The sequence below is a fragment of the Pantherophis guttatus genome, chromosome 2, assembly GCF_059756535.1.
Source record: "Pantherophis guttatus breed Tessera chromosome 2, ASM5975653v1, whole genome shotgun sequence".
Taxonomy (NCBI): domain Eukaryota; kingdom Metazoa; phylum Chordata; class Lepidosauria; order Squamata; family Colubridae; genus Pantherophis; species Pantherophis guttatus.
This window is the reverse complement of record NC_142064.1, coordinates 138309873-138322100: the sequence shown is the minus strand read 5'-3', so window position 1 is coordinate 138322100 and position 12228 is coordinate 138309873. Positions and strand designations below refer to the sequence as shown.

The following is a 12228-nucleotide window of genomic DNA, read 5'->3' as shown; positions in this document are numbered from 1 at the left end:
GCTGGCTTAAGTAAACAATTTTGGTCAGAAGCATTACACTATTCAAATTATACACAAAATAGGACCTGGTCCAGTATTATAAATAAAACACCATACGAAGTGATGTATAATAGAAAACCAAAATTGGCACATATGCATATCTTTGGAGTCACTGCAGACGTACACATACCCAAACAATTGAGAAGAAAGGGAGAAAATGTATCCAGAAGACTTAGATTCATGGGATATGAAACTGGTACAAAAGGATATAGATTCATTGATGGCAATAATAAATTTATAGTTTCCAGAACAGCCGTGTTCCATGAACAGGCCAACTGGTCTAAATTACATTTAAATGAAATATTCCCAAATAAACACATAGAAACAAAATATCATAAGGAAGGAACTGTAGATAAACAAAATATTAACAAACATGAAAACAAGACCAAAACCTGGACAAATAGCCAGTACAAAATAAAAACTGATACACTAACAAAAAAGGAGGCAAGATATATGCATGACAACAATAGTAAACCAGAAAGAACAATTAGGAACAACAGGAACAAGATGCCAGATAAATATAAAGATTACGTAATGAATGTAAATAGTGAACCAATAACACCTAATACGTACGAGGAAGTACTGAAACTTCCTCGCGAAGAAAAAGAGAAATGGGAACTAGCCATGAAAAAGGAAATGGAAAGTTTGAAAGGATTAAATGTGTTTACTCCCACAACTGCACCTAAGGACAAAACTATTATTGGTACCAGGTGGATATATAAAATTAAAAATTTGGAAGGAGGCAATAACCTGTACAAAGCTAGATTAGTTGCCCAAGGTTACGCACAAAAATATCCAGAGGACTATACAGACACATATTCCCCTACTGTGAGGACAGAGAGTGTCAAAACAGCTTTGGTGGTAGCATCAGCACTTAACCTTGATGTATTTCAATATGATATACAGACTGCGTACCTACACGCAGAGTTAGATAAAGAAATCTATGTAAGGGCCCCTCACAGCCAATACACAAATAAAAATGAAACTTGGTTGTTAAACAAAAGCTTATATGGATTGAAACAATCCGGTAAAAGATGGTATGATTGTTTGGTAAAGGTGCTCAAGACTATGGATTTTAACGCCACATCTGCTGATAATTGTTTTTTTGTCAAAAAGAATGATGACTGTATTGAGTTTGTATTGATTTATGTAGACGATATTTTATATATTGGAAAACATAAAGGAAGAAGAGAAATTTTTGTGAACAAGCTGAATGAACATTTTTCACTAAAATCTTTAGGTAAAGTAAATAAGTATCTTGGTGTACAGATCAGTAAAACAAAAAAAGGGTTCCAGCTTACTCAAAAGGATAAAATTGTAGAACTTCTAAACAAATGTAATTTGAACAATGCTAAAACATGTGATACCCCCATGCAAACTGACTTTCTCAGAAATACTGATGAATCATCTCCTGAATTTAAGGATAACACATTTTATAGATCAATCATAGGTTCACTTCTTTATATATCTAATTGGACTAGGCCAGATATAGCCTTACCACTTAATTTACTGTCCAGATATGTCAGTAAACCAACAATGTACCATTGGGAAGCTGTCAAAAGGATTTTGAGGTACCTGAAAGGCACTTTAGATTTTTGCCTTATATTAGAACCAAATGGCAACAAGGAACCAAGACTCATATGTTATGCAGATGCGGATTGGGCAGGAGACACATCTTGCAGAAAAAGTACATCAGGTTATATTTTCTTTTTAAATGATTGTCCAATTTATTGGTACACCGGCAAACAAGAACTGGTAGCTACTTCAACTACAGAAGCAGAATATGTCTGTTTATCCAAATCTGCAAATAACCTTGTGTGGTTTAATGACTTAATTTCAGAGGTTTGGAAGAAACCTATTTTACCTTTTATCATAAATGAGGATAACAAAGCAGCCATTGAAATCTCCAGATCTGATGCTATTGGACAAAGGTCCAGACATATAGATATAAAGTTTAAACATGTAAGACAATTATCTCAAGACGGTTTTATAAAAGCTGTGCATTGTGATACTACGGAACAGATAGCTGACATTTTAACAAAGCCTTTACCATCCAAACAACATAAATATTTAACTTCCAAATTGCATGTATTGTATTGTCCCGAATCTGAATGTAATTGGTGTTGTGTAAATAATCGGCATTTAGAGGGGGATTTGTTAGATGTAAATGCCTTATTCTCTAATGTGTAAATAGTGTATATAAGAACATCAAGGGTTAATTCATTCTTTGATTCCTAATGTATTCATGACTCATCACTCATTCTCATGACTCCACCCCCTGTGTATATAAGGAGCTACCCTCCACAGTTTCCCCGCTTCTATCTGTGAATATTCAGTGAATATAGAATGCCTTTATGTAAATAAAAAGAGTTGTATTTGAACTCTTAATTCTCTAATGATTTATTGAGTCCGATCCAGAAAAACATCGCAACAAATCTATTACCTTTTCCCCACCCCCTTTTCCTCTCAACGTGTTTATTAAAGAGTGTGTGTGCAGAATAGCGCTATACCCCATCTAGTGGAGATCTTTATTATAACCTGTGTATAGCAACTCCAGGAAGAGAAGAATTTTGCCGAGTAATATTTTTTGGATTTTTTTTTTCTCCTTACTTTTCTTTCCTCTCTGAACTATGTATTGAATACTACCCCTACTACCAATTAGACTGCTCACCCGATTAATTCAAATCTTGTCTACCCTTGATTACCCCCTTTTTTTTGGAATTGATCGGATAAAAGCTTTTCAATCAAAATGTCAACGGCAACATCAGTGGTAACCACAAAAACTGGGAAAAAAGTCTTGACATTCCCTATGGTCGCTGCTACGGCCACCACGACTACACCCACCTCATCGCCTTCGTCTGCCACGTCACTGGATGATATAGTTGCTGCAGGGAAACCACCATCGTTATCAAGCCTACAGAACATGCTGCAGGCAATGTATGAAGTGATGACCAAAAATCAAGAAGTTATTTCTAAAAATTTAGAGGACTTAACATCAGATATTAAAGGGGAGCTGGGAGCCGTTAGAAATGATATCAAAATGTTGAATGAGAGCTTGGAAGGTGTTCAGGGGATGTTGACGCAACAGGAGAGTAAAATACAAGACATTGAAAGGAGGATGGGACGATGTGAGGAAAGACAAGATGGAGAGGAAAGGGAACAAATAGCGGTGAACAGGGTCCTAGAAGAGGAAATTATTTTTCTCGAAATGGAACGATCATCTTTCTATCTGAGGATTCAAAACGTGGTGGAAGAAAGGGGGGAGCCGTTAAGAGATATAGTAGCAGAAATATTGGCTGGGACTTTGGAGACCACAAAGGAAGAGGTTTTGAGGGATATAGACGATGTGTTTCGGGTTCACACGAGTTATGCCAGGAGACAGAAACTTCCGACTGAGGTTCACATCAGACTATCTAAGAAAGCCCTTAGGGAAGATGTGATTGCGAAGGCCAGAGACAAAACAGTAACTTATAAGGACAAACAATTGATATTCTTAAGGCAACTCCCTAGGCGGGTTCGGGAAATACGGCGCAATTATTACTTTTTAACGGCCCAACTGAGAAAGCATAAAATATTATATAGGTGGCTACTCCCGGAAGGGTTATTATTTACTTGGGCAGAAAAAAGGGTGAGAATCGACAACCTTAGAGACGCTATAGATTTCTTTATTAGACATTTGAACCCCTCAGAATTAGACGTGAGAGAAGAGCTAGAGAGCAAGAGCAGGGAAGAAGTACTAGAGGAGGAAGAGAGAAGGGAAATAGAACAAGTAGGTGAAAGGAAGAAAGAGAAAGGACAATCTCAGACTCAGGTAGAGAGGGGTGTCGAAACAAGACAATCAAAAAAGAAACCTCAAGCAGAAGGCAAGTAAGGGTAATAAGGAAGACAGGATGGGGGAAGAGATGCGTTTAATGTCTGTTAATATCAATGGATTGAATAGTCCAAATAAAAGGAAAAAGGTTTTCACTAAATTAATGAAAGCACGTTTGAATATAGTATGCCTCCAAGAGGTACATATAAAAAAAGATCACCTCTATTTATTGAATTATAATAAACTGGGTCAATTATATACATCCCTAGCAGAAACAAAAAAAAGAGGAGTAGCTATTTATGTACAAAAACATATAAAGTCGAGGCTGATTTTTGCAGACGAAGACGGGAGACTGCTGATGGTTGAGGTAAAAATATGTGATAAAAAATGTCTATTGGTCTGTATATATGCACCCAATGGAAATCAGAAAGTTTTTTTTCAGACCTTGCACTCTAAACTGGTTGAATATGATTACCCACATATCTGTGTAGTGGGAGACTTTAATGCTATAGAGGATAAAAGCAAAGATTATACATCTGGAAAGAGGAAGCAGGAAGGGGAAAAGAATATGGTAAAGAAAAGGTTGCCTTCTATCTGGCATCAAATACAAGAAGAATTTGGACTCAGAGATATTTGGAGGGAAAAGCACCCAGATGATAAACAATATACATACTTCTCCGCCAGGCACTCATCTTGGTCGCGGATAGATGCGGCGTGGCTGTCAGGGGAATTGAGTCAGGGGATTCAGAAAGCAGAAATAGGCATCAATGAGTGGGCAGATCACAACCCTCTTTGGATAACATGGGGAAGCCGGAAAATAAGGCCTAAGTGGAGATTGGACATAGGAGTTTTTAAAGATGAGCCATTCTTAAAACACCTAAAGAAAGAGATGGGGTTCTTCTTTCAGGAAAATAACAGGGAGGATGCATGCCCTTTCAACGTATGGGACACAGCGAAGGCTGTGTTTCGTGGTTTGGTGATTAACTATATGGCAGGGAAACGAAAGAAGGAAAGGGCTGAGCGTAATAAATTATTGGATGACCTGGTAAAAAGTGAGGCTATGTTACAGCAGGATCCAAGCAATATAGGATTTAAAATGAATTTGAAAGTAGCACGACACCAAATTAATTTATTAGATCAACAGGATTTGGAGAAAAAAATAAGATGGATGAAGCAAAGATACTTCGAAAGGGCAAATAAGCAAGGGAGGTGGCTCACTTACCGTCTAAATAAAGAAAAGGAAAAGAACAGAATTCATAATTTGAGAGATGGGAAAGGCAATTGGATTACAGGGGAAGAAAGGAAGAAAGTAATTGCACAGGAATTTTATACTAATTTATATTGTAAGGAAGATAAGTCTGAGCAGGAAATAAAGAAATACTTAGAGGAATCAGACATACCCAAAATACCAGGCTTATCTAGGGAAGTATTGGATGAAGAAATTACGGAGGGGGAAATTGAAAGGGTCATGGGAAAACAAAAGACAGGGAAAACTCCCGGTACAGATGGCCTACCGATTGAATATTACAAAGCACTTTGGGAAACATTAGGTACGCATATGACTGAATTATTTAATGGGGTAATTCGGGAGGGACAGACCCCGAAATCATGGACAGAAGCACTAATAACTCTTTTGCCAAAGGACGATAGCGACCTATCTCAGATTCAGAATTATAGGCCCATTTCGCTTCTTAACGCGGATTATAAATTATTTGCAGCGGTTTTAGCAGAGAGACTCAAAGGGTTTCTTAACCAATTTATACATGAAGACCAAAATGGTTTCTTACCAGGCAGACAGATTAGAGATAACGTAAGAATAGTCATGAATGTTTTGGAATATTACGAAACCCATACTGATAAACAATTGGCCCTGCTATTCATGGATGCACATAAGGCCTTTGATCGTGTGAACTGGAGTTTTTTAATAGGTTTACTGCAACATATGCAATTTGGAGAAAGATTTATTCGGGCAATCCGTGCAATCTATTCGAAGCAGACTGCTAAAATTTCAATTAATGGTGATGTATCCGGTCAAATTGATATTGAGAAAGGAACTAGACAAGGGTGTCCGCTTTCCCCGTTGCTATTTATTCTGTCATTAGAACCCTTATTGAGGGAAATTAGACGTAATACGGGGATAAAAGGTCTTTATATCCAAAATCAACAATATAAGGTGCAGGCTTACGCTGATGACATAGTATTTATATTAGAAGATCCGTTGATATCGGGACCGTGTCTGACCCAGGAAATAGAAAAATATGGTAAGGTGGCGGGATTAAAAGTCAATAGGGAAAAAACTAAAATTATTGCCAAAAATTTAACAGTAAAGCAAGGGAAAGAATTAGAAGTGAATTTGGGGTTCCAAATTGTAAACAAACTAAAATACCTAGGCATTATTATATCAGCCAAATGCTCCACGATCAAAGAAGACAACTATCTGAACCTTCTCAAGAGAACAGGTCAGGATCTAGAGAAATGGAAGAACATGCAGATATCCCTACTAGGTAGAATAGCAATTATAAAAACTTATATACTTCCGAAATGGATATACCTATTCTACACAGCACCAGTTAGACTGTTGTGGATTTAATAAGACAAACACAACTTTTGGGTTAATCAGAGACAGATTTTATATATATTGCGCAATAGGTTCAAGGCTCTGTACATGAAGCGTTGAACAAAGACAGGAATTAGGTACAATGGTTTTATACCCTTCTAGACAAAGGATTCTTTTGAAGTCAGCAGTTCATATGGTCCTATACATTTATCAATTTTTAATTGACATCACAGAGTTTCTTTGCAAAACAGTCATAATTCTTTTTGTAGATTACTGAAGCATCTCTTTTATCTTTTGACTATGGACAACTTTTAACTCATGTGGATCCCCTTGACCTAACCAACCTTTAAGCTGTATGTCATTAGAATGTTCCTTTCTTCTGACAACTTAGAGGCCTCCTAGAGGAACCAAAAGGACCTTGGCTGAGTTTGTACTCTTTCCAGCCGGATGCATTGCTTTTTAGAATAGAGTGAATAGAAAGTTATCCAGTGGTCATCCATCAGAGCCCGCTTCATTACATTATTCCCCCCTCTGAAAGTTTTTCAATGCAGAAACTTTCACTATTCTCATATAAGTTTAATTTCTGAGTATACAAGATTCCAATAAACAAATCTACCATATATAGGGTCTAACAAAAGATAATTAATAAAAGTAAAGGATAGGTAGTTCTTGATTGTTTTTCTACTCTCTTGATTCTTGGGGAGATTCTCTACCCTTTTCTACAGGTTCCATTTCCTCATATGGGTCTGCCTCAGAATCTTTATGTAGACTGGATAACAATTTTTTTAAAAAATTAAATTCCCATGTCCTTAAATTCATTTGGCAAAATAAAAAACCCAGAATTAAACTTAAAATGCTTCAAGAACTTAAAGAAAGAGGAGGATTTGGTGTTCCAAAATGGGAATTCTACTATCAGGCCACAAATTTAGTCTGGATCAGGGATTGGATATTGCTGAGAAGAAGGAGGTTGTTGATTTTGGAAGGTGAGGGGTTACATCAAGGATGGCATTATTTTCTTTGGCAAAATAAAATCCCAAAGCACAGGTGCCTTGCAGGACATTATGTGAGGAATATTCTAATTGAGTCATGGAGGAAAATTAAGGGTAAATTTTACTTTTCAGTCCCCTCCTGGCTGGTCCCACTCGAAGCTATAACGTATAGGCCTCTATATAACAAAGAAAATCACCTCTCTTACCGGGAACTTTTGGACCCCCGTGGCAGTCTGAAAACAAGAAATGAGTTGGAGTTGCAGGGAAGACAACTGGATTGGTGGGTTTATGCCCAAATTTGCTCGAAATTTAAAAAAGATAGGGAACAAGCTGGTATTAATTTGAATCAACATGATCTGGACAATATTATTCTAGGAAAAGAGGATAAAATGTTATCAAGGATATATAAACTTCTAATAGACTATTGGATAGGGGATGAAATAGTTAAAGATTCTATGATTGCCTGGGGGAGAAATATTGGTTATCCAATTGATTTGACCAAATGGGAAGAAATCTGGCTCAAACATATGAAACTCCTGTGGGCAACATCATATAAAGAAAATGTGTACAAGATGCTGTATGGATGGCAACAACAATAATCCTATGAGCTGGGTTGGCTTCAGAGACAGTGACAGGCCCAAAGTCACCCAGTTGGCTTTCATGGCTAAAGCGGAATTTGAACTCATGGTCTCTCGCCTTCTAGCCTGATGACCTTAACCACTGGAAGGATATGTTCTCAGCCAACTAAATGAAGATAGATATCTAATTCTCTTTTGAGTGGGCAAGTCTGCCCTTAAACTGGATTTAGCTTATCAAATCAGACCATTGAATTTGCATTTTCACTGTGGCTAGCAAGCAACTTGACTGTATCAAGCCAAGTTCCACTTAGATTGACCCGAGTCCGGTGGATTGCCCACATGCAATAGAAGCCATTTTGTCATCTTCACCTTTTTTGCTAATGGTAGTTTTGTCCATTTTAGCAAGCTGTCCTGAGAGCTCACTAACCTCTAATTTACAAGGGCTTCCGGGACCTTCCTCAGTGTTTGGAGAATTAGTATCCATACAGAGTTGGACTTCTGTCCTTTTTTAAAAGAGGCTTTTGGTGAGGGTTTTCTGAGGAATTGTGTTCTGGAGCATTGTTACTGTTTTTCTTGAGAGAGAGGAGTGGGCAGGAACAGACTATCTGAACTGTAAGCTCTTCCCTCCCGTCCAGGTAAGAGCAGAGAAGGTAGGGGTGGTATAGGTAAAAGTACATATAAAAAGCTAAAAATATCTACCAAAACAATTTAAAAGAAGGGGTAGTAGTAGTAAATTAATGTAAAGGAGAATGGAAAACCAGATCTATCACAATATAGAGTACTCTAGAATGGTGAACTAACTGTTCATTAAAACCACTTTATTGTTGGAAGAAACATCCTTCTAGGTTCTGCTGCAAGTGGGGAAACAGACACTGGAAACATGGAGGCTGCTTGGAAAGATGGTTTAATGGTGGACAGGATCACATGGCTTGAGTTCCTGAACAGAAAAGGGCTGATACAGTAAATCTTCGGGTTTTTATGCTCTCTCTGGCTCTGCATTTCTTGGGGCCCCGAAAGAGTATCCTGATTGGTTGTCAGACTCCCAGGGGGTGGGGGCCTTGCTGGCTGATGGTCACATGTGCTTCCCAGGTCACATGTGGTGAGTTTCTGCTGCTATTGTGTAGAGGGCTAATCCTATCTTTGGCAATTCCTACTATGGCTCTGCCTGAAGGAGGTAGATCTTTGTTATGTAGAATAGACTGGCCCAAGCCTTAATGGCCCATTGACAAAGGATGGGGGCAGGAAGGTGGGAGCTGCTTTGTCTGTAAAATATGCTTCTCATATTTCACATCCAGGGAAATATAATATTCTGCCTTTTTCATATTTCCTAAAATATTTCACTCTTCCAGGAAAGGGGTGGGTGCTAACTTCCTACAATGGCACAGGTCATTTTCTGATAGATTTTAAATATTGCTGTGTAGAACTGGGCAACATATGTTGTAGAAGGGTTGATACCTGAAAGCAGGAGAGGAGTAAAATTATTCTGTGCGCCAGGGGTGAAATCCAGCAGGTTCTGACAGGTTCTGGAGAACCGGTAGCGGAAATTTTGAGTAGTTCGGAGAACCGGGAAATGCCACCTCTGGCTGGCCCCAGAGTAGGGTGGGAATAGAGATTTTGCAGTATCCTTCCCCTCGAGTGGGGAGGGAATGGGGATTTTGCAGTATCCTTCCCCTGCCACGCCCACCAAGCCATGCCCATGGAACTGGTAGTAAAAAAATTTGCATTTCACCACTGCTGTGCACCCTGGTATTTGTACAATAATATGGAGATGACGCAAATTGTCTTTTTCCAGGCAGACTGAAAATTATCCTTTATAGTTAGTAGAGCAAGGCCAAGGGGAAAAAAGGAGTAATCTTAGAAATTTGGCCTGAATGGTGCAAAATTGGAAAAGGAGCCAACCATTATTGCCAATAGAGAAATTGTCCTATTGGCCTCTTGTGGTAGTGATCACCTCTTGTCTTGAGGATATTAAGGATAAGAGAATCTCTCACCACTCCTATTAATATCTGCAGCATAGCGTTGGGTCAGGTCATTCATCTGCATGGGGTACAGGATCATCAGTGTCTGGAGATACCAAGTTGTACATCTCCACCCCAATCAAGTGATGCTCTCAAAGTGCTTTCCAAAACCGGGATGCTGTGATGGTCTACTTAGGGGACAACATGATTCAACCCTGCCAAGCTGAGTGATTGTGATTTGGAGGCTTTTAGGTACAATCCAAGGTGCTGGTCTTTATCTATCAATCTGTCAGTCCACGGCATAGGAACAGAATCCTTGCAGGACCACCATTTTCCCATTGTTTCTGCTTGTCCCATCAATCTAGCAGATGGCGTAGGTGCCAGGTCCTTCCATTAAATGATGTCATCTTGTTGGACTCAGGAATTTTGCCTTCTGTGCTTGGTTGGCCACAAGCCTATTAGTCTTTCATTAGGCTCTGAAGATCTGGTTGTTTGTATTGTAGATAGGATTTTAGCATTGGAATGTATTATTTAACTCAAGGATCAGGTTATTGTTTTTAGCCACTGTTTTTTTTAAATGTTTGCATGTTGCCCAAGCATGGATGGCTTTCTATATTATTTAAATAAATCAATAAATCAATTTCTTCCCATTGTAGCAGTGGCCAGAGAAGCTGACATGTACTTATCACTGTTTCTAATGCTCGTGACTTTCCTTGGCCTCCTGCTGCATCATGGATTGGGAGGACAACCAGTGACTACAACAGATCCAAGAAACAACATTGAAAATTCCATCTCGGATTCCAGCCTTGCTTCTCTCCGCACTTTGCTCACTTCCATCTCTTCTAATTCCACCCAGTTGCCTGAAAAGGTTTCTTGCAGCGACTTAATGCCTGATACCCTCGAACATTTTGACAGTGTTCCTCGACCAGCCCAGATTATGATTCAAGCCACCCTGGTGCTTGCCTTGCAAAATGCAGGTTGCAGCCACCATGCCGAAACCCTTGGCCTAGGGCTGTACCAGGAACTGGGGCAGAAAGATGCAAGTGGCCTCCTGTTGACAATGATAAAGATCCTGGACACAGCTAAACCTACAGGTGAAAATACAAACTTTGCTGCCCTACAGTTCAATTTGGACCAGCTAGCCCAGAAACAAACTTCGCACTGCCGAGGCCTGATACAGGTCGATAGAGCTCTCCTGCATGGCCAGGTGTACCGTGAATATAAGTGGTTTTCAACAGCTGCTGACGCCTGTCACCGTTTGGGAAACGTTTGTGGAGGAGTTATCACCAATGGCAGCAGTTCCTTCCAAGTGGTGCTTAGAAATGGCAGCTACTTCTGGCCACAGCATGGCCCTCATTCCTGGCTTCATCAGTGCCACATGCAGGCACGCATGCGACGTTCATCACCATACTGTGTAAATGTAAGGGATCAAAGGGTACACAACTTTTTGGGCTCCGTACCTTTAGTTGGCACTCTATATAACTTTGCAACCAGCATATATTACTATGCTCAAGACTGCACTGACTTGGCCAAGAAGCGTCTTCTAGAGGGGGGCATAGATCTGGGTTTTGATGTCTTGGTTGCTCTCTCTGGGGGGTTTGCGACTCCCTTAAGGATGGGGGTTGCTATGGCAGTGAAACCAGTGTTCAAAACAGGTGTGGAGGATCTAATTTCTCATTTTCAAAAGGAAAATCATGACCTGACACTAGTAAGGTCCTACCATGTCCTATCACTACCAACTACCACTACCACCATAGGCTGGTGACCCCCAGGGGGAGAGCCTTCTCTGTGGGGGCACCTACCCTCTGGAATCTGTTGCCCCCAGAGATAAGGAGAATCCAAGACCTCAGTGCCTTCCGCCGTGCCCTTAAAACCCACTTTTTCCAGCAAGCCGGGCTGCTTAGGAAGAAATTTTTAAATTTTTTAAATGTTTTAATTGGTTTGTGATTTTTAAATTTTTGTGCCAAATTTATATATATATTAATTGTTTTTAAGATTTGTATTTCATGTTCTTAATTCTGGCTGTGCACCGCTCTGAGTCCTCAGGGAGAAGGGCGGTATATAAATTGAAAAATAAAATAAAATAAATCAAAACCTAATCCAAACATTCTTAAACTTTGCACTGCTATAATCACCTAAAATAATAAATGAGTATGTACAACCCATCCAATAAAATTTCCGATTTGATTATGTTCTAACCTTTTCCTCCATGCCTTTGTTGTGTTGGAAGAAACATCCTTCTAGGTTCTGCTCCAAGTGGGGAAAAAGACACTGGAGACATGGAGACTGCTTGGAA

The 12228-nt window shown here is 39.4% G+C and overlaps 1 protein-coding gene across 1 annotated transcript; it reads left to right on the top strand.

Moving 5' to 3' along the window:
• The first annotated feature begins 10253 nt into the window (after nucleotides 1-10253).
• On the top strand, nucleotides 10254-11826 carry LOC148115350 (apolipoprotein F-like). Its single transcript, XM_087886876.1, has one exon. The coding sequence runs from the start codon at nucleotides 10510-10512 to the stop codon at nucleotides 11695-11697; it is 1188 nt and encodes a 395-aa protein (XP_087743002.1). The 5' UTR covers nucleotides 10254-10509; the 3' UTR covers nucleotides 11698-11826.
• Nucleotides 11827-12228: the final 402 nt, after the last annotated feature.

What these genes read in the sequence shown, in the direction of transcription:
- LOC148115350 (XM_087886876.1), top strand. Translation starts at nt 10,510, where the DNA reads ATGTTTGCATGTTGCCCAAGCATGGATGGCTTTCTATATTATTTAAAT.